General features: G+C 27.6%; 7 protein-coding genes across 9 annotated transcripts; 5 read left to right on the top strand and 2 right to left on the bottom strand.

The window, feature by feature from the left end:
- Positions 1–25: 25 nt before the first annotated feature.
- Positions 26–3,136, top strand: LOC130671584 (2-(3-amino-3-carboxypropyl)histidine synthase subunit 1). 3 transcript variants are annotated; one of them, XM_057475562.1, is made up of 5 exons: positions 26–183; positions 265–755; positions 846–1,153; positions 1,225–2,921; positions 3,001–3,136. In XM_057475562.1, the coding sequence occupies exons 2-4, from the start codon at positions 410–412 to the stop codon at positions 1,831–1,833; spliced, it is 1,263 nt and encodes a 420-aa protein (XP_057331545.1). In that variant the 5' UTR covers positions 26–183; positions 265–409; the 3' UTR covers positions 1,834–2,921; positions 3,001–3,136. The 3 variants fall into 3 exon arrangements, with proteins under 3 accessions (XP_057331545.1, XP_057331542.1, XP_057331543.1); XM_057475559.1 differs by having other exon boundaries at positions 2,985–3,124; XM_057475560.1 differs by having other exon boundaries at positions 167–755; positions 2,985–3,124.
- LOC130671587 (protein dimmed-like) lies at positions 3,027–4,278 on the top strand. The gene is made up of 2 exons (XM_057475566.1): positions 3,027–3,314; positions 3,417–4,278. The coding sequence occupies exons 1-2, from the start codon at positions 3,027–3,029 to the stop codon at positions 3,705–3,707; spliced, it is 579 nt and encodes a 192-aa protein (XP_057331549.1). The 3' UTR covers positions 3,708–4,278.
- A 47-nt stretch (positions 4,279–4,325) lies between these two features.
- Positions 4,326–6,343, bottom strand: LOC130671583 (DNA polymerase delta subunit 2-like). The gene is made up of 5 exons (XM_057475558.1): positions 5,970–6,343; positions 5,570–5,895; positions 5,256–5,490; positions 4,941–5,175; positions 4,326–4,859 (listed from the first exon to the last, which is right to left on the bottom strand). Exons 1-5 carry the CDS (start codon positions 6,133–6,135, stop codon positions 4,454–4,456), a joined length of 1,368 nt encoding a protein of 455 aa, XP_057331541.1. The 5' UTR covers positions 6,136–6,343; the 3' UTR covers positions 4,326–4,453.
- A 173-nt stretch (positions 6,344–6,516) lies between these two features.
- On the top strand, positions 6,517–9,581 carry LOC130671579 (putative uncharacterized protein DDB_G0277255). The gene is made up of 4 exons (XM_057475550.1): positions 6,517–6,807; positions 6,876–7,215; positions 7,291–9,209; positions 9,290–9,581. Exons 1-4 carry the CDS (start codon positions 6,764–6,766, stop codon positions 9,438–9,440), a joined length of 2,454 nt encoding a protein of 817 aa, XP_057331533.1. The 5' UTR covers positions 6,517–6,763; the 3' UTR covers positions 9,441–9,581.
- Positions 9,582–10,456: 875 nt separating this feature from the next.
- Positions 10,457–18,185, top strand: LOC130671746 (guanine nucleotide exchange factor subunit Rich). The gene is made up of 9 exons (XM_057475817.1): positions 10,457–10,748; positions 10,821–11,057; positions 11,141–11,248; positions 11,325–12,161; positions 12,229–12,390; positions 12,458–12,655; positions 12,732–13,304; positions 13,381–15,419; positions 15,498–18,185. Exons 2-9 carry the CDS (start codon positions 10,923–10,925, stop codon positions 15,967–15,969), a joined length of 4,524 nt encoding a protein of 1,507 aa, XP_057331800.1. The 5' UTR covers positions 10,457–10,748; positions 10,821–10,922; the 3' UTR covers positions 15,970–18,185.
- Positions 16,987–19,177, bottom strand: LOC130671754 (protein shisa-5-like). The gene is made up of 5 exons (XM_057475827.1): positions 18,911–19,177; positions 18,527–18,686; positions 18,308–18,438; positions 17,421–17,522; positions 16,987–17,333 (listed from the first exon to the last, which is right to left on the bottom strand). The coding sequence occupies exons 1-5, from the start codon at positions 18,966–18,968 to the stop codon at positions 17,239–17,241; spliced, it is 546 nt and encodes a 181-aa protein (XP_057331810.1). The 5' UTR covers positions 18,969–19,177; the 3' UTR covers positions 16,987–17,238.
- Positions 19,178–19,470: 293 nt separating this feature from the next.
- LOC130671755 (40S ribosomal protein S13) lies at positions 19,471–20,424 on the top strand. Its single transcript, XM_057475828.1, has 3 exons — positions 19,471–19,623; positions 19,867–19,994; positions 20,076–20,424. Exons 1-3 carry the CDS (start codon positions 19,601–19,603, stop codon positions 20,378–20,380), a joined length of 456 nt encoding a protein of 151 aa, XP_057331811.1. The 5' UTR covers positions 19,471–19,600; the 3' UTR covers positions 20,381–20,424.
- The last annotated feature ends 86 nt before the right edge of the window (positions 20,425–20,510 follow it).

Genomic DNA, 20,510 nt, shown 5'->3' with positions numbered 1-20,510 from the left:
TCGTATTTCGTCCTCTTTAATCGTATTATTACATATACTAACAACCACGGATTTCAAAATAAATCCTATTTATTTATAACTTAGTAAGATTTACAAACTTAAAATATTGATGAAATAATAATTTAAAAGTTATAACGTCTCACTTTTTGTTTTTGTAAATTATCATTGTTAATGTTAACGATAGTTAGTACAGTAGCTATTTAACAACAACTATCGGTATATACCAATCAACAGCAGATTCTTTCATTTTTTTTTTTTTTGCAGGCAGTGAGCACTGTTTTATTTTTATAATCATAACCTGTCAAATATTAATACTGATATATATTTATCAAATAAATATATTGTCTAGAAAAAAATTTGATATTACTTAAAAAATAAAAAATAACCTTTAAATTAATTTAAAACAATAATGAGTACTGAAGATAATAGTAATAATAATGATAATTTATTATCATCATCAGTAATAGTGGTTAAAGCTAAACCAGTAAGGAAAGTTTTTAAAGCCGGAGCTGTTCGTGTAAATAAAATACCTCAAGAATTATTAAATGATCAAATATTGAATGCTGCTATTGCAGCTTTACCTGAAAATTATAATTTTGAAATTCACAAAACAATATGGAGAATACGAGAATTAAAAGCCAAAAGAGTTGCACTTCAAATGCCTGAAGGTCTTTTAATTTATGCAACAACAATAGCTGATATAATTCAAGATTTTACCGAGGCTGAAACTGTTATTATGGGTGACGTTACTTATGGTACATATAAATTTTATTTCTATTGTTTTTCTATCATTATTATAAATATTAAAAAATAAATTTGTAATTAATCATGAATAAATTTTATAGGAGCATGCTGTGTAGATGATTTTACTGCTCGTGCTTTAAATATTCATCTTTTAATTCATTATGGGCATTCATGCTTAATACCGATTGATCAAACTCAAGGTATTAAAGTTTTATACATATTTGTGGACATAAAAATCGATACAGCACATTGTATAGATTGTTTAAAAGCAACATTACCCGTAATAACTAAAATAGCTCTCGTTAGTACAATTCAATTTGCTGGAACTTTACAAGTTATTGCTAAAGAAATGAGAAATGGAGGATATGAAACGACTGTTCCTCAAAGTAAACCTTTGAGCCCTGGAGAAGTAATTATATTTTTTATCAATATTATTATTATTATTATTTTTATTGAGTATTTATTTTATTTAAAAAATAGATATTAGGATGTACTGCACCACAAATACGATGTGCAGATGCTTTAATTTATATTGGCGATGGACGTTTTCATTTAGAAGCAGCTATGATTGCAAATCCAAAGCTTTGTGCTTATAGATATGATCCTTATGAAAAAAAACTTAGTCAAGAATTTTACGATCACGATACAATGCGAGTTGTTAGACAAAATGCTATTGAAAATGCAAAAAATGGAAATACAATCGGCCTTATTCTTGGAACCCTTGGACGCCAAGGTAATCCAATTGTATTAAAGTCTCTTGAGAAAAGAATTGAATATTTAGGAAAGAAAAATGTTATTATATTGATGTCTGAAATTTTTCCCGATAAAATATCAATGTTTTATGATATCGATGCCTTTATACAAATAGCATGTCCACGATTGAGCATTGATTGGGGAACAGCATTTAACAAACCATTTTTAACTCCTTATGAAGGAGCTGTTGCATTAAATCTTTCAAAATATGATTTAGACAAACCATATCCAATGGATTTTTATGCATCATCAAGCTTAGGGCCATGGACACCTAATTATAAGCCAGAAACAGAGCTTGAGAAACAGAGTGATACTTGTTGTGGAAAATGTAAATAATAATAATAATAATAAAATTTACATTATTTCAATACTATTATATTTTTATAATTCAATTTCTCTATAATAAAATATAGTAGTGTTTCAAATATAAAAGCTCCAGCTTGAATACTATCATTATTATTATTATGATAGTCTATCAGAGAAAAAAAAACGAAATTATAAAAAAAAATTGACCAATCATGAGTCGTTTGGACGACACCTTCATCTGTGTAAAACTAAGCAAACAGATACATACTCAACTGTTACGGTTGGTGGTCGTATGATCGAATGCTCGGGTGGTGAGTTGCGATAATGAAGGGCCCGCGTGGGCGAATTACGTCATACGCCCACCTGTAGCCAGCCCCAGCGCAAATATATACACCACACATTGAACTCTGTGACTATATTTAATATCTAACGGGTGTTTTTTCCTTTTTTTCAAAGATCACTTAAATTATGATACTCGCTATAATCACCATGATCACCATGACAATATTAATTATAATAGCACCATCATTCTCTCATAAAAATTTCTTTGACTTTTGTCATTTTTTTTATTATACAATAAAAAATGAAAGATTTTAAATTAAATGCTGATACGTCTTTACTAAATCCAAGTCATAGCTTTTGTTCTATACATATATAATCTAATAGATTTATGTTGTATAATAAAATATAAACAAGATAAATAAGGGATATTATGAATATTAAATATATGTATATAAATATAAAAGGGACAATAAATTAAATACGGAAAAGAGAATAAAAATGTGGATTGGTTTTCCAAACATGACACAGGGTGTATGATAGAAATTTGTTGGGAGGGTGAAAAGCGGCGCCGACCGCACCCCGGCGTCGCGACGTCAGTCGCCGTCCAAACGTGGCTCAACAAGTATCTCTTCCTTTAACTTTCTTATTATTCGGTGTGTATAAGTTTTAAATATTATATTATATTTTTAATATAATTTTGTTGTTTATATTTATTTATTTATTTAATAACTATTATTGTTGATTATTTTTAAATCTATTGAATTAAAGTTAATATTTATTAATAATAATAACGACCATCTGACTAAAACCAATTATTCTGTCGCGGCAATTAACCGGTAAGTGATTATTAATTATCAATAATCCGATTTTTTAAAAAAATTTTTAAATATATGTAATAGATAGATATAATTAAAGGATTATAATAGACAAGTTTATTGAATATGCGATCAGAAATGACAAATGAAGACAGTTTTAATGAAAATTGGATATTAGAAAATAAAGGACATTCTAGTAATAAAAATGTATCGGCACTACGTAAGACATCGAGAAGGATTGAAAGACTAAATAATAATAATAATAATAATAATAATAATAATAATAATAATAATAATTTAACAAGTACCAAGTCATCATCTCGTGGGTGTACACCTAGGGAGAGAACTCTCAGGAGATTGGAAAGCAATGAGAGAGAACGAATGAGGATGCACAGTCTTAACAACGCGTTTCAGGTTTTAAATTTATTATTACACTACTATTGGGAATTTTATCAATTTATGTATGTAATATAACTTTTTTTTCTTTTTTCTTTTCTTTTTTTCTATAAATTATAGAGTTTGAGAGAGGTGATACCTCATGTCAGTAAAGAACGTCGTTTATCTAAAATAGAAACATTGACACTTGCTAAAAATTATATTGTTGCACTCACAGACGTTATTTGTGCAATGAGAAATGATGAACAATCAACAAATATTCAGACCACTCCAATAATCGATGGAGAAACATCAGATCATATTAATGATTGTCTTAATATGAATACTCCTATATCATCAAGATCTTCTAGTCCAGAAATGCAAACATTTTCCAACCCTTCTCAAATTAATTCACTGTGGAAAGATAATTAAAATTTATTGATTAATTACATATATATATATATATAATTATTTCAATTTAAATATTCATTAAAAAGGATCAAAGAAAGTAAAAAAAAAAAAAATAGGAATATTTTATGATAAAATTTACATTAATTAATTTATAATATTTATTTTTTTAAACTCAGGAAAAGTTTATCAACGAAAATTATAAATCTTTTAAGGGTACAAAAAAAAACATTTTTTGTAAACTTTTAACAGAGATTAATCTCCTGACCATTAATTTTAATCGATAAATTAGTCATGTTTTCTCTTGAAGAACTTATGACTAGTCTTTTATTAGATATAGAAAAATATCTTTTATCAATTTGTGCCAGATTGCCAGTATTATCAAATAAAAATAAAAAAAAAAAGTATAAATAAACCACCAAATATTAATTATAAGGAAATAAAAAAAAAAAATATTTTTAAATAATTATGTGTACCGTACTAAAATGTAATAGTGTGCATTTAACAGTGATAGTAAATCAGCTTATGTAATAAACTAATATTGATTGTTGATTGAGACAACATTGTGGAAAGTATTTTATGAAATAAATAATTATATGTATAATTAAAAAGAAAAAATATCTTTATAGATGTAACATCGAAACAAAATATATTATATTTATTATTAATATTTAAAAAATAAATAAATCTATGTTACAATAAAAATATATTTACATAATTTAATAATAATATTGCAATGCTAAATATATATATCTATGTCTGTATATATTTTAAAATGATATTGTCCAAGTATCCAAGGACAATAAATTAACGACAACAGCAGTATATGTATTTGAAAATTTAGGGATACATATCAACCTGACCATTTGTCCTTGTTCACCAATTACACACTTTGTTGCATACTCGTTAGTATTACCAACAAAATAAATATCCGGGCATTCTTCCATAATAAATGGATCCGTTTCAAAGTATGGATAAGCGGCAAGTGTATCAGGAGCTGTTGGTGCAAAATGCCTCCAATTTAATGTTTTTTCTAGCCAATCTAATGGCGTATAATCATCCATCAAATTCGTTACTTTAATAATATCATCAATTGGTTGTCCACTAGAACCAGCTACTATTCTATTACCTATTTTTCCAATCCAAGGATTTGTAGCTCCATAAAGACTTTTATATCTTAAATATTTTAATATAAGATGATATACTTTTTTTTACATAAAATAATATTGTCGTTAATGTAATATTATTGATATATACCTATAAGATTGTGGTAAAATGCAAGAATGTAAAGGCTGCTGCGGTATAGAATGATTTGATGGATCGAATTGTCCAGGCATGAGAATAACATTTGATGTCGCTATGATTTCTTTCAATAAATTATCAAAACGATGTGATGCCAGTACTGTTTCCATTGTGACAGCGGTGAATTTATTCTTCATTTTAATGTATCCTTTATGATTATACATTTCAACAGATCCTTTTATACTATTTCCTATTAAAAAACAAATCATTATTTTATTATTTAGTGAAATTTAAAAAAATCAAAAATCACTTATATAAATATTTATTTACCAGCAATTATTATTTGAGAAATAGAAGCTGAATTTTGTTGGACTTTATCATTTCCGGCCATTCCATTTATCCACTCGATTAAAAGTTGATAATGTAATGAATTTGGGTTATTTAATAAATCCAAGCCAGACAATAATAATATATAATTGTCCGTCTTATTATCTGTTGAAAAAAGTAAAGGAGAAGATAAGGGATTTTGTGGGCAGCATATTCCTGGCATACAGTAACTTTTGACCTAACCGAAAAAAAAAAAAAAAAATTAAATTTTCATTACCAAAAAATTATGATAACGTTAGCAAAAAAAAAAGTCTTACATAAAATACTCCACCACTACATTGATAACCTAGCACACTACAAATCAATCCTGTTACCATTTCTTTTGAGTTAATATTCGAACCGATTAATTTAATCCTAAGCATTTCATCTTCAAGAAATAATTCATCTTTTTCAGATGAATAATTAGATCTTGATGGTTGAGGTATTAATTCAAGTTCATCACTAAGCTCTTTCAATATAGATGGTTTTAATTCTTGATGCTTATAAATAATACCTATGAGTATGACTAGTTTATCCGTTTCTTCTTCTTCATTAAAATTTGTATCGTCAGAAAGTTGAGAAATCTTTAATATTTCATATTCGCCTGAAGAAATATAAATATTAATTTATTTATTTAAATACAAATACAAAAAACAAAAAATGATAATAATAATTTACCCCATTTTTCTATCGATTTTTTTTCTAAAACATTTTTCAAAGCTTTTAATCGAGCAATATAAATATTTGAGTATTGTTTGTTGAATACTCTTTGTCCAATATTAAATTTTTTAAAATCTTTAAATTCAATTGATTTCCTTTCAATTTTAATTCCAACATTTTCCATAACATTAAATTTACTTTATTTGCTGTTTAAATCTAGCTGTCAAAATAAATAACACACAGATACCGACACGCTGACAGCACTGACAGCACTGACAAATTGGCAATACAGCTGATGGGGAATATGGGGATATAATGATAGAAATGAAAATAATTCCCACCATTTACCAGAAAACTCTGAAAAAAACTGTTAGAAGCATTTAGCATCAATATCATCATCATTATCTCGCCCCATAATAAATAACAATGCCGCCACACCGTTAACTTCTAGATGTCAGCTGAGTGTCAAATTTTTAACAAATAATCAAGTACTGACATCTAACAGTGACAATTGTATACTAATAATACCCAGTGTCTACAATCTACATACCAAAAAACACACCACCAAAAGTTAGTTCAGCTGATTCTGCAGATCCACATATAAAAATTACAAAAACCCACACTGCATTTGTTTATAACCATATTTTTTTCTTTTTTTTTTTTTAAATAAAATACTTACATTAATATGTATAAGTATATATAAATATATTTACATCTGAATCTTTAATTAGGTTTTAAGACATAAAACTAAGTAATATAGTTAAATTTATTATTGATTATAATAATAATTGTATATAAAATATAAAACAATAATGAACGAGGAGGAGCATCAGAAATCATTTATAAAACATTTAACGTAAGTTAATATATTTAAAGATAAAATATATGTTTACCGGTATTTAAATAATACTTAAATAATTATAGAGCAAAGGAACTATTGGAATCAAATAGTTTGAGAGCACGAGTTTCAAATGAATTCGAACAAGTATCGAAGGTATTACCTAAAACTGGAGTTAAATTATTTCAACCAAATGGGTCATGGCTTCAAAATCGACAAATAAATGCATGTTTGGAAGCACAAAGAGATTTAATAAAAGTTGAACGAGTTAAAAAATTGTCTAAATTAGCGGTCGGAGAATGGTTGCCCCAAGAAAAACGTGTTAAAGTAATTAAAAGATCTGGTATTGATTGGAATAATTATGGATGTGATCTTCGTGGTACTTTATATTTAAATCCTGAAGAAGCTTTGTTACAATTAGAATTGGTAATGTATAACTACTATTTTATTTTATTTAAATATAATGATAAATAATAATAAATAATATATTAATTTAAATAGAATTGTTTGGATTTAATTTACAATCATGTCTCACTATCAATACAACAAGCTTATGAATTACTTATCAATTCACCAAATTCAGACTGTACATTGGAGGAATATAGAGTATATAGTCAATTAGCGAAATTGGGATATCGTTTGAAAAGATTTTATTATCAAAATTCGATAAATGAAAAATTAGATGAGTGTACAAGTGTACCAAAAAAAAAAGTCATAATTGATCCTGAAAGTTGTCAATGGATGACCGGTGTTTCATTAAATGATAAAACAAATAAAAATCTAAATAAAGATGCTAAATTTGTTATAAATAGTATTATTGAAAAAATTGAAATTCAAGAACAGAAATTAAAAGTTGAATGTGATGAAAATGTTGTAAATAAAATTGATAATGATGTCAAAGATAAAGGTAAACGTCGATTAAATATTGTTTCGGTTGAAACAATGGTAGATCCAGTTAAATTAGTTGCAACTACAGTTAAAAATACAAATAAAGAATCTGGTTCATCTATTGGTATTCGTATACAACGTAATGTTAAACTTTTACCAAAACGAACAGATAAAGTAATTATTTCTTCTTCTTCTTCATTGCCATTAACATCGTCGTCGTCGTCGTCGTTATCGTCTTTTTCTAATTCAAATACTGATTTATCGGCTCAGATTAAAACATCTGATAAGGAGTTGAATAGTAATAATGATAAAAATAATCAACTAGTTTCAGCTGATAAAAGAAAAATGAATAATATTGATTTATTAGTACCATCATTACCAACGACATCTTGTACGTTTCAATCACCACTACCAGAAGCATCGGTTGTACCAGTTAAAAAATTTAAGAAAAAAAAGATTGAATCGTCAGATGATGAGATTGAAGAAATACCAAGAACTCTGACTAGAATGGAAATGTTAAATAGCTTTCCTAATTTAGCGTCTAAAGATTCGATTGTAGTTATAACTGATCGTAAATACATTCCTCATAATATAAAACCAGTAAAAGCTGTACATACTTATGATAAATTCAATTCAAAAGATAATAATAATAAAAATAAATCATGTAATTCAATTATTCCAATTGATAGTTATAACAAATCAAAACCTCCAAACACTTTATTAGAATCAAATCGTTGCTCGAGAAATAATAATAATCGACATTTACATAATCAAAGTGGAGCTAATAATAATACGAATACTTATAGTAATAAAACGTTAAATAATTTCACTCATCATGGAGTTGCTACAGATTATTCAATAAATTCAAATCAACAACAAAACATAATGTCATCAAATCGATGGTCATCATTGCATGTTAATTTTTTTAAGAATATTGCTATGGCAACATACGCATTACGTGCATCAATAACACAAAATATAACAAATATTTATCAGCAATCAACAATTTACAACATGGAACAATTTTTTGGTCAACACAATTCACGTTTTTTTAATCCTTCAAGAGCTTTTAATTATCATCAAAAATCTAATATGCCTATTTATTATAATAGTAATAAAGTAAAAATAAAAAATACTGATGATAATAATCCTAACAATAATAATAATGATAATGATAATGACGATTATTTTGAATTTAAATCATCGTTTGATAAAATTCCGGCTAATTCATGGTCAGAGTTAAAGAAAAAATGGAAAGAAGCAAAAACAATAACTATTGAAGATGATAATGATGAAATAGACTGCTGTCAAGTTGAAGTTGTTAATAAAACTATACAACCACTTGTTGGTGCTAAATATTCATCAAATTTAAAACAAATTTATGATAGATTAAAAATAATAAAACCAGCTCAAGAAAAAATAGTAAGAAAGAAAAGAGGCTATCATAAAATTTCATACAAAGTTTACTCAAATACTCAACTTTATAGAAAAGCAAGTCCTGGTCCTGCAATGTTTCATTTAGTAATAACTAGGTATGTTATTATTTTTTATTTTAATATTTATTTAGCCACTATTGTGTCTAATAATTTAAATTAATTTATTTTATTTGCAGCCAAGAAAATAATAATTTTATACAACCAATTGAACTTAATAGACTTTATCAGGATGGAGATGGAATAGCTATTGTTTTTGCTTACGTTGCCGGTGCATCAATATCTTTTATGCAAGCTGGTATTGTTTCATTACCTAATTTTAATGATTAATTACTTAAATTATTTAAATAATAATTATACTGTGAAAATAATAAAATGTTAAAATATCTATTTATTTGATATATATATATATATATATTATTAACATCAAGTATTTGTATTGGTGTGAGTGGATGATTTAATAAATATTTAATATAAAAATATTAATAAATTGTAGTTTAAATTTTATTCTAAAAACATATTCATCTTCATTAGTCATTATCATTATAAATAAGGGGTCAGGGAAAATAAAATAAATAAAATAAAATTAAAAATGAATAAATAAATAGCAAAAATAGAGGACCACAGTTTAACCGACTCAGTTTTTGTTGTGAACCAATCGGCAGAGTAAACACTTATGTTAGATAGTTGAGACGCCTGATCTCAACACCTACTTTCCCTTCCTAAAGGACATGTAAACACATCCTTCACCACAGTGGTCCTGCTTGCCAATCGACATTCTGCTTGTTTTATATATTCAAAACGTCTACCTAACGAGTACATGCGAGAAAAAACGACGACCCTGCCATCTTTTAATTTTTATTATTATCATTTTTAAAACCGTGAAAAATTTATGAGTGTGAATGTAGCAGACATCAGACAAATTTAAAAATAAAAATAAATGGTGTAAATAATTTAAAAAAATAATATTTGTAAAAAATGCACTTACTAATTTTTAAATTTTTTAAATGCGCATTTTTAAAAAATTTTATTTTATTAATTATTTACTCTATTTATTTGAAATTTAAAATTTGTCTGATGTCTGCTACATTCACACTCATAAAAATTTTAATAATTAAATGTTTTTATTTTATTTATTTTTTTATGAGATTACAGCTAAAAATTTTCATAGTAATTTAGGCAAAAAAAAAGACTTGAAATTTTAACCAAATATTTTCTTGACATTAGTAAACTTATCTTTCTTTTTTTTATTATTATTTAAAGGCTGGATAAATAAATTTTTGAGTAGCAGCACAGCCGCTACAATTTTTTCTTATAATAGACATAACATTGGTAACATTGGCTGGTTAGTTGTCATAATATTTTTTTTTTGTACCTTGCTGTCATATGTATGATATGTGATGTACTGTGTAGCTAAATATTTAAATTATAAATTATGGTGTGCGGCATGTGAGATCGTTTTGTAATATTTAGATACTTGATAGAATTTAAAAAATAGTTACTGTAGGTGTAGGTGGCAGTGGGTGATTGGTTGGGTTGGTTGGTCTAAATCGTCTAAACCAAGTAGGCAAGTAATACAGCTGTTTATATAAACTGATCTACATTTACACGATAAATTAACAATTAACCTTATATGAGGTATACCATCATCACCATATTTGTTATAATATATATAAATGATGATGACAACTAATGTCTATAACATTACAGCAACATTCTTTTTTTATTACTTTTTATAAAATAATAACAATAATAATAATGATTATGTGATTGAATACTGGTGAAAGGTGTAAAAAAAATAAATGATAAATCATGTTCTTCCCAATTGGTTGGCCAAGGGTTTTAAATCCATCAGAGCCTGATGAAATAAATGCAATTGTATGTAACAGAGATAAAATATTATTTGCTATTTTAACAAGGGATACATTGTCAATTTGGTATTGTAAAGTAAGTACTTAAATTTTTAATATATATAAATATAGATTTGTTTATATTTGAATAATGAGTATTTTTTATTTAAATTTATTTAGCCTTGCGTTCCAATTGTTTTTAATAGACGTACCAAAGATTCTATTGAAAAATATGGTGAAAATTTATTGGTACAGTGGAAACCTGATTCCAGTATGTTAACAATTGCGGTAAGTTAAGTAATAATAATAATAATAATAATAATAATAGTAACAGTTTGATTATATTATTTGTATTTAATTACAGACTTGTGATAGTTATTTACTGTTTTATCGATTATCTGACAGTGGAGGTGATAATCATGGTCTTTATGAACAAAAAGATTCACCAGTATCAAGTTTACGTCGTGATAGTGCTGAACTTTTTATAAAAGAAGTTATTCCATCTCTTGTATTGACATTTGTTATACCAGTATGGATTGATGGTGGAATAAGTTCATTAGTATGTATAAGAGATGAACTTATGGTTGCAACTAAAACAAGTATTATTATAAGACAACGATGGGAAGGTTCTACTAATCGTGATTACTCATTAGATCTTAAAAGAATTCCATTTAGTGTTGATCAACAAATATCAACAGTTGCTGTGCCAATAACTGATAATAATATTTATGTAACAGATATTGAATATTCTCCATTAGTTGGAGGTTTTGCAATTGTTCTTAGTAATGGTAAAGCGGCATTTTTAACTGCTCAATCATTAAAATTTGATCCAAATCAAGTACAAGGTATATGGGCTAAAGATTTAGATGATGCAACGTGTGCTGCCGTTAATCATAAATATAGATTGATTGCATTTGGATGTAAAAATTCACATGGAGTTGTCTATTATGTTGATGAAACAACTGGTAGTCTTGAAGTATCTCATACACTTTGTTTATCCTCAAAAGACTATCCAGGTAAACCTGGTAGTGTAACATGTCTCAGATGGACACCTGATAGCTGCGCTATTGCTTTAGCTTGGGATACTGGAGGTTTAGCTATTTGGAGTACATTTGGAGCACTTTTACTCTGTACATTAAAATGGGATTATGGTTTACATGTTGATCTTACTCGTGATAATCCTCTCTGTGTTCATACAATGGTATTCTTTTTATTATTATTATTATTGTTTTTATATTTAATATTAACATTTTTAAATAATTATATAGGAATGGTCAGCTGAAGGTTATCAATTATGGATGCTCAGAGAATCCCCAAATTGTTTGTCAATAAAACAAGAAAATAATGTAAATCAACTCTCGGATAATCAAAAATGTTCATTAGTTCAATTAGATTTTGTAAAAAGTCCCCTGACAGTAAATCCATGCATGGTAAGATTATTATTAATTATTATTACTATTATTATTATTATAATAAAAAATTATTTAATTAATTAAGGGACATCATGGGCATTTATATCTCCAAGGTGAAGATCGTTTATATCTTAATTTAGGTGGTGTAGCAACAGATACACCAAGTTTTCATTTAGGAAATGATATTTCAAATGATACAACTTGTCAAACATTAGCCGGATCGAAACAGTGGTTAGTAGTTCCAATACCAAGTGTATATAGTGGTTCAAATTGGCCAATTCGAGTAAGTTTTTTTTTTTCTACTTCAATAATTTTATTTAATAATAGATAAATTAAAAAAAAAAAAAAAAAAATTACAGTATACAGCAATAGACAATGAAGGACAAAATATTGCTGTTGCTGGACGAACAGGATTAGCACATTATTCTTTATCATCACGTAAATGGAAACTTTTTGGTAATGAAAGTCAAGAAAAAGATTTTATAGTTACTGGTGGTATTTTATGGCATCGAGGATTCATGATTGCCAGTAGTTATTCTATTATTGAAGATAAAGATGAAATAAGAATTTATCCACGAGACACAAGATTGGATAATAATTATGTTAAAAGTATCAGAATGCCGTCACAAGTATTACTTGTTAATACAATGAAAGATAAACTTGTTACATTTTGTGCAAATGCTCAAGTCAGTATATTTGATATGACACTTGAAGGTATTGAAGGTGTAGGAACTATTGAATTAACAAGAACCCAAATTGTTGATATTGGTGGACTATGTGTACATCCAGCTTGTGTTGTTAGTGCAACATTAACTACAATACGAGCTGAAACAGCTGGTAGTCATCCACATCCTGAAAGTTTAATTTTAAATGTGTCTGGAAAACTTTTAATGGTACAACGTGAATATTGTACCGATGATAATACTCAAGTTGTAAGAATTTTATTTATTATTTTAATATTTCATTATTTATATATTTATATATTTATTATTATTAATAAAATTATAGTTATTTACATGTGGATCTCCAAATGTTTTGGCTTCTTGTGTTGAAAATTTTTGGGTACCTTGGCAATCAATAAGAGATAAACCACATCTTACAGAAGCATTGTGGTTATTTTGTGGTGCTCACGGAATGAGAGTTTGGTTACCATTATTTCCTCGTAATCATCAGGACAATGCTCATACATTTATGAGTAAAAGAATAATGTTGCCATTTGATTTAAAAATTTATCCACTGGCAATACTTTTTGAAGATGCTATTATTCTTGGTGCTGAAAATGATACTGTTTTATATACATCAGACAGTAATTCACCATTTTCATTACCCTTTAGTTTACTTGAATTGACAAGTCAAGTTTATCTTCATAAAATACTTGGGCAACTTATTCATCGTAATCTTGGTTATCATGCATGGGAAATAGCAAGATCATGTGTATCATTACCATATTTTTCACATTCATTGGAATTATTACTTCACGAGGTACTTGAAGAAGAAGCAACAAGTAAAGAACCATTACCAGATGCTCAATTACCAAGTGTTGTTGAATTTATACGTGAATTTCCTGGTGTATGGGCAAGAGCAGTTGTACAATGTGCACGTAAAACAGAAATAGCACTGTGGCCTTATTTGTTTTCAGTTGCTGGTTCACCTAAACAATTATTACAAGATTGTTTACAGCGACAACAATTAGATACTGCTGCTAGTTATTTAATTATTCTTCAAAATTTAGAACCATCATCAGTAAGTAGACAACATGCAACATTATTACTTGATGCGGCATTAGAACAAGGAAGATGGGAATTATCGCGTGACTTGGTACGTTTTCTTCGTGCAATTGATCCAAATGATGTTGAATCACCTCGAACTTCATGGGGCGGTACTGCCAGTAGTAAATTATCATCAGGTCCACCTCCGACCCCATCAGTATCACCACATGAAGAAGATCTTTCATTAGTTCTTGGAACAATGCAAGTATCTCGTAGTCGTAGTTATAGTACAACAGTAAATCCTAAATTGCAATATAATAACGATATAATAAATAAAGATCATCCACCACCACCTTCATCAATGTTGGAAAAAACACGTAATGCAGTATTACGACGTAAAAAATCTGTACCAAATATTAAAACTGAAAAAAATATTAATAATATTAATAATAATAATAAAGAATCATCTGCTGAAGAATTTTTTATTGATGTTATATTACAGAGACACGCAAGACGTTTACTTTCAGCACGTAGACTTGCTGATTTAGGACATTTTGCTGCACGTTTAGATTTTCATTTAGTTACTTGGTTAGCCAGAGAACGTGAAAGAGCTGCTAAAATTGATGATTTTGTTGTTGCTCTTAAAGCTGTTCATGAAGATTTTTCATTTCCTTATCCTACTTTATCATTATCAAATATTGAAAAATTACGAAGACCTAGTCAAACTATGTCTACTAGATCACGATCCATTGAATATACTGAAAATGATACACAAACAACTACAACATTTACAAATAATATAAATATCAATAATAATAATATATCAGCATTAACAACAACAACAACAGATTTACCAGCAGATAGTGGTTATACTAGTTTACCAAGTGTTAGGCCACTTTATGGAGGTTTAATGTCATCAGTATCAGCAACAATCCTTGAAACACAGTTTCCTATTGTTGAAACAAAATTAACGCCTAGAGTACATCATGATACTACAAGTGTACTAAGTGATACCAGTACTATATGGCGTGATGATGTTGATTCAATTGTTGGAACTTGTTGGGTTTCCAATGATACAATCGAACCAACAGAAATAATTAATTCAACGTCACTATGTGGTCCTACAAGTCGAGCTCAAATTCAAGTTAGATATCTTCTTCAATTATTTTTGGAAGCCGGTTGTGTTGGATGGGCAGCTGTATTAACAACTATGCTAAAAGATGCTTCAGCAATGGCAAGAACTATACGAGCAGCTCATGCTCCTATGCAAACATTAGATTCAATAATAAATCTTCGCGATGGAATTCTTACTCTAACGAAATGGTCACAATCTGAATGGTAACTTTTTTTTTTATTTTTAATTTAATAACTATATTATTATTATTATTATTATTATTTTTTTTTTTTTTTTTCAAGTCTTGGATACAGAGCATTTGTGTCTGGAATTCAAAGCCAAACCTCATTGCTCAATCGTTTAATTGTTGTAAAACAACAACAGCAGCAACAACAACAACAACAACAACAACAACAACTGCAACAACAACAACAATTAATTCAACAGCAAGAACAACATGTACGGCATCAGACAGAACAAGATATTGTTGATAGTCGATCATCGAGTCCCACCCCTTCATTTGGAAGCAATCAACGTGCAAATATTTCACGTTCAAGACATTCATCAGTAAGTCATGCTTCTACAGCTGCTGTTGCTTCTACTATTGATGCAACGACAACAACAACATCACCAACAATAACAGTGCCAGAAGACAAAAAATTTTTGGATAATAAAGTGTTTTCGTCTACAAGCAAAGAGACAAATCGTGTTGGTAGTAACTATGAAAATATTGATAATGATCCTCAGCAACAGTCAACTTGTGTAATCTCTTAAAATAATTATTATTATTAAACAGGGTTTTATTTTATTTTTTATTTTACCACAATCATCAGTACCTTAGCATTGCTCAATTAATAAATTAAACAATATTACTGGAAATTCATAAATTTAAAAGCGATTTGCCTGAATATGTCGATAGACAATCAAATAACAACTGTTATTTTTATTATTATTATTATTATGATATTATGTACCAATGCCCCTGACTTTGTATTATAGCAATAACGCAAGATGGATGATTGTAATATATGTCAATGTGCTTGCGATTCAAAAGATGATCTTTAGTCTTAATATTTCCGTGTTTGTCAGAGACATAATTATTTTTTCCTAACTATTATTTATAATTTTTATCATTGAATTTTTGAAAGATATAACAGGGTCTTGTAAAATTATTAGAATTTTATCTAAGTGTAAATATCCAAACAATATTATTAATTATAAATTGGCGGAGCAAAATTATATCGCAATCGGTTGTCAATATTTTAAATTGCTCACTAACTAGATTTACCAAATGATAAAATAATATTAATTAACGAATAGAAATTATTTATATCTTATATTTATAATAAACAAACTAATTCTAAGAAGAATAGAAAAACAGACAAAGAGAGAACGAAAACATATATTGAAATAAAAATTAAAAATATATTTAATGATATTTTCACACATTTTGATCTAAAAAAATTATTTTCCATTCGATTCATCCCATCATAATATTAATTCAATTGTTTAATGATATATTACAGAGAGTTATTTTTAGAAAAATATAATTATTGTAATCTCATATATAACACAGATAATTTTAAAAATTGAGCATTATTATAAATATTATTTATCGCTTGAATGGCAAAAAAAGACGAAGAAAAAAATACATTCATAATAAAGAGAAATATATTTTTTTATAATAGTTATCTGTCGATCAACGGCAGTAAAAAAGCAAATGAAAACTAACAATATAAAAGAGTTTCAACACGAAACAAGAACTTAATTAATATTTATCACACTGAGGAAGATAGTTTAGTTTAGTATATTTGATATTTATATGTAAAAAATAAATTTTTAGATTTTATAATTCGTTGAAAAAAAAAGAAGCTGGAGCATTATAATTAATTATACTAGCAACAGCAGTAATAGTAGTAGTATATTGTTCTCAGCTTCCTGTTATATCATCAATCATTGTACACTTATATTCTGCTGTTAAATGACCACCAGAATAAAAATTATCCATCACATGATAGGGCAACGATTCAGAGTGATTAACTATTACTGATGTTGATAGTTTGGGTTATATGGCGCTTGCTTGGCGTACGGCTCGGCAGTATAAGGTGGTGGTTGTCCTTGATATGCCGATGCTGATACTATATTTTTATTTTTAACACATGAAAAAATTAATTAATATATATTATTATTTTTATTATTATTATATATTTACTTAAAAAAATTACCTTGAGGATTTGAAGCGGGATATGGAGGATAAATAGTATGAATGGTTTGGTTTGGCATTGGATTACTCCCCGGATGGACTACTACTACACCTGGTTGAACTCCTGGAACAGAAATAGGGATTTTTCTTTTTTATCCTCAAATAATAAATATTTTCTTTATTTTTTTCACAGTAAATAATATTTATTTTTATAAAAAATGTCATACAAATTTCAAGTTGAAAATGGAACATATTTACTATATGTATAAAAGTATAATATTAATTATTATTATTATCGTTATTATTGTCAATTTTATATATATATAAAGAAATGGAATGTATGTTGTATTAACTTATAAATTAAATTTTGTTCTTTTTAATAAGCACGTAACCAGTACATACTTAATACACTAATACAAAAAATACTGATAATATAAGAAGCGATTATAAATTCGATAGCAAAATAGCTAAGAAAAGCATTTATATATAAGTAATCAAACCATTAGTGAACATTACAAACTAATGGTTGTTATAAAAGTTTTGTCTTAATAATGTACGTTTTTATATGTAGTACGCAATTATTTGAATATAATATGAATATTTTGGAATGAATAAAGTATCGAACATGATCCTTTGAGTGATACTCGTTGGGTAACGTGATGCAGTTAAGCATAACCGGATCCTGAAAAAAAATGACTCATCAGTCTTTTAATATATCTACTATTTTATTTTCAACCCATTCAATTTTATCGCGTATTGTTGACATTTTTTTTTTTTTTTTTTTTTTTTTTTTTTAATAATAATCATAATAAAACTACAATGACAATAGTTTTAGTAATAAAGTAGCTAGTGAAGACGTAATAATGATGATAATAATAATAATTTATGATAAATAAAATAAAAACTTACTTCCATAGACGGTTCCACGGTGGCGTCTTTTGTACCATGGACAACAACTGCAGCACAAACATGAAATACACAAGACAAAGAACGTCACCACAACAATTACAGCGATTATAGCAGGAATAATTATTCCTAGTCTGAAAATAAATGAAAAAAAAAAAAATATATATTATATATATTTTGATACAGATAACTATTAAAATAAATAATAATGGATGTTCTTACCCTGTTCTAAGTGCAAATTCTTGTGCGTCACAGCAATAAAATTCGGCATTTGTATTCAAGCAACAGTATTCCTTGGATTGGTCTCCTATTATTGGAGGGCAACTATTGACAAATTTGTCAAAAGCATTATTGCTTGTACCGAATGAACAATCCATTCTTCCTGTAATAAATACGCATTTTCTATTGTTAATATTAAATTATAATAAAATTCTAGATAAAAATGATAAGAATAAGAGATATCTGATAAATAATGTATATCAAGTTTAACGATTATTCATCGTGTCATTGGGTATTGTAATACAGGGACTAAATTATTATTACAATTACTAATATCATCTTATTATCTTATTATTTATAGTTATAATAAATAAAATAATAATTTACCATAAACAACGGATGTACTAAAACCAACGAGAAGAATAAATGTTACAAACGACGTCATCGTGTATGATTTAATCACAAGTTGTTAGGAAACAATGAATAATGGGTAGTATATATAAGTATATACGCTGTATAATAATATGACACGATACGTTAAAAAAAACCACCTTCAACTGACCACAACTGCTCTCACTCTCGTTTACTCGGTTTACTCGGCTTACTCGGTTCACTCCCTAACTCCCTGCCCTGATGCTCTCTGCTTTGCTCTGCTTGGCGAGAACACTCAACAAACGACTATAGAAATAAAAAAAAAATCCGATCAAAGGAGGGGATCAGATACACAGTCACACAGCATCACACATACGCAAAAAATCATGATAATTGTAATAATAATAATAATAAGTTTTAACTTTTAGTATATATATGAATTTTTTGCTAAAATTTGTTCATTTTTTCCAAAAAATGATATTTTTTGATCATAAATGTTTAAAATTTTAAATTGGTGACATGATATAAATTTGTAATTTTAAATATTTACGCGGCAATGGAGTTGTTGCCAGCCAGCCAATGACAATCGAATACCAGCAGTGCCATCTTTAGATTCTAGTTGCTCGTGTTTCCGCGACACCATCACCAAACAGCAAACATCACGCAAGTTCTTTCTTTTACTGGATAAATCGCTGGACTACAATCATGGGTCGTATGCACGCACCAGGGTAATGAAATATATTAATTAATTAATATAAAATTAACTATTTATTAGACTAAATTGTTTATTTTGTCTTAACCTCATAATTTATTATAAAAATAATATATTTATCTAGTGTATTTGAGCAGAGGCTAAACAATTTGTATAATTAACCTCAAATACCATGTGCTTGTGACGTCACTTGAGCATCTATTAATTTTTCAAAGTATAAAAATAAAATAAATAATAATAATTAAATAATTGATTACAGAAAGGGTATCTCCCAGTCAGCTCTACCCTATAGACGAAGTGTACCAACATGGCTGAAGCTTACTCCTGAAGATTGCAAAGATTTAATTTTCAAACTTGCCAAGAAGGGTCACACTCCTTCACAAATTGGTATGTAATAAACAACATAAATTTAATATTTATTTAATCAATTAATATTATAAATATTATAAATTTTTTTGATATTTATAGGTGTCATTCTTCGTGATTCTCATGGAGTTGGTCAAGTTCGTTTCCGTACTGGAAATAAAGTTTTACGAATTGTTAAAAGTATGGGACTTGCTCCAGATCTACCAGAGGATCTTTACTATTTGATTAAAAAAGCTGTTGCCATTCGTAAACATTTGGAGCGTAATCGCAAGGACAAAGACAGCAAATTCCGTTTAATTCTTGTTGAATCACGTATCCACAGACTGGCTCGTTATTACAAATCAAAGGGATCACTTCCACCAACATGGAAATATGAAAGTTCAACAGCTAGTGCTCTTGTAGCTTAAAAATCAACTTATAAAAAATAATAAATATTTCATTTAAATAAAAATATATGATTTTCATTTATATCCTTCTTAAATATTTATTATTATTATTGTTATTTTCCAAGTGTCAGAGTAAGTGGTGAGAAATTTA

This window comes from Microplitis mediator, chromosome 7 (assembly GCF_029852145.1).
Source record: "Microplitis mediator isolate UGA2020A chromosome 7, iyMicMedi2.1, whole genome shotgun sequence".
NCBI lineage: Eukaryota > Metazoa > Arthropoda > Insecta > Hymenoptera > Braconidae > Microplitis > Microplitis mediator.
This window is presented reverse-complemented; position numbering and strand designations above follow the sequence as displayed.

Coding starts and splice junctions, on each gene's coding strand:
- LOC130671584 (XM_057475562.1), top strand. CDS start 410: ATGAGTACTGAAGATAATAGTAATAATAATGATAATTTATTATCATCA. Junction 756..845: donor TATGGGTGACGTTACTTATG/GTACATATAAAT, acceptor TAAATTTTATAG/GAGCATGCTGTGTAGATGAT. Junction 1,154..1,224: donor AACCTTTGAGCCCTGGAGAA/GTAATTATATTT, acceptor TTTAAAAAATAG/ATATTAGGATGTACTGCACC.
- LOC130671583 (XM_057475558.1), bottom strand. CDS start 6,135: ATGGAAAATGTTGGAATTAAAATTGAAAGGAAATCAATTGAATTTAAA. Junction 5,896..5,969: donor AAAATCGATAGAAAAATGGG/GTAAATTATTAT, acceptor ATATTTCTTCAG/GCGAATATGAAATATTAAAG. Junction 5,176..5,255: donor TTCTCAAATAATAATTGCTG/GTAAATAAATAT, acceptor GTTTTTTAATAG/GAAATAGTATAAAAGGATCT.
- LOC130671755 (XM_057475828.1), top strand. CDS start 19,601: ATGGGTCGTATGCACGCACCAGG. Junction 19,624..19,866: donor GGTCGTATGCACGCACCAGG/GTAATGAAATAT, acceptor AATTGATTACAG/AAAGGGTATCTCCCAGTCAG. Junction 19,995..20,075: donor TCACACTCCTTCACAAATTG/GTATGTAATAAA, acceptor TGATATTTATAG/GTGTCATTCTTCGTGATTCT.
- LOC130671587 (XM_057475566.1), top strand. CDS start 3,027: ATGCGATCAGAAATGACAAATGAAGACAGTTTTAATGAAAATTGGATA. Junction 3,315..3,416: donor GTCTTAACAACGCGTTTCAG/GTTTTAAATTTA, acceptor TATAAATTATAG/AGTTTGAGAGAGGTGATACC.
- LOC130671754 (XM_057475827.1), bottom strand. CDS start 18,968: ATGACGTCGTTTGTAACATTTATTCTTCTCGTTGGTTTTAGTACATCC. Junction 18,439..18,526: donor GAATTTGCACTTAGAACAGG/GTAAGAACATCC, acceptor ATTTATTTTCAG/ACTAGGAATAATTATTCCTG. Junction 17,523..18,307: donor CCGTGGAACCGTCTATGGAA/GTAAGTTTTTAT, acceptor TTTCTGTTCCAG/GAGTTCAACCAGGTGTAGTA.
- LOC130671746 (XM_057475817.1), top strand. CDS start 10,923: ATGTTCTTCCCAATTGGTTGGCCAAGGGTTTTAAATCCATCAGAGCCT. Junction 11,058..11,140: donor TGTCAATTTGGTATTGTAAA/GTAAGTACTTAA, acceptor AAATTTATTTAG/CCTTGCGTTCCAATTGTTTT. Junction 12,391..12,457: donor TGACAGTAAATCCATGCATG/GTAAGATTATTA, acceptor TAATTAATTAAG/GGACATCATGGGCATTTATA.
- LOC130671579 (XM_057475550.1), top strand. CDS start 6,764: ATGAACGAGGAGGAGCATCAGAAATCATTTATAAAACATTTAAC. Junction 7,216..7,290: donor CTTTGTTACAATTAGAATTG/GTAATGTATAAC, acceptor TAATTTAAATAG/AATTGTTTGGATTTAATTTA. Junction 9,210..9,289: donor TTTCATTTAGTAATAACTAG/GTATGTTATTAT, acceptor TTTTATTTGCAG/CCAAGAAAATAATAATTTTA.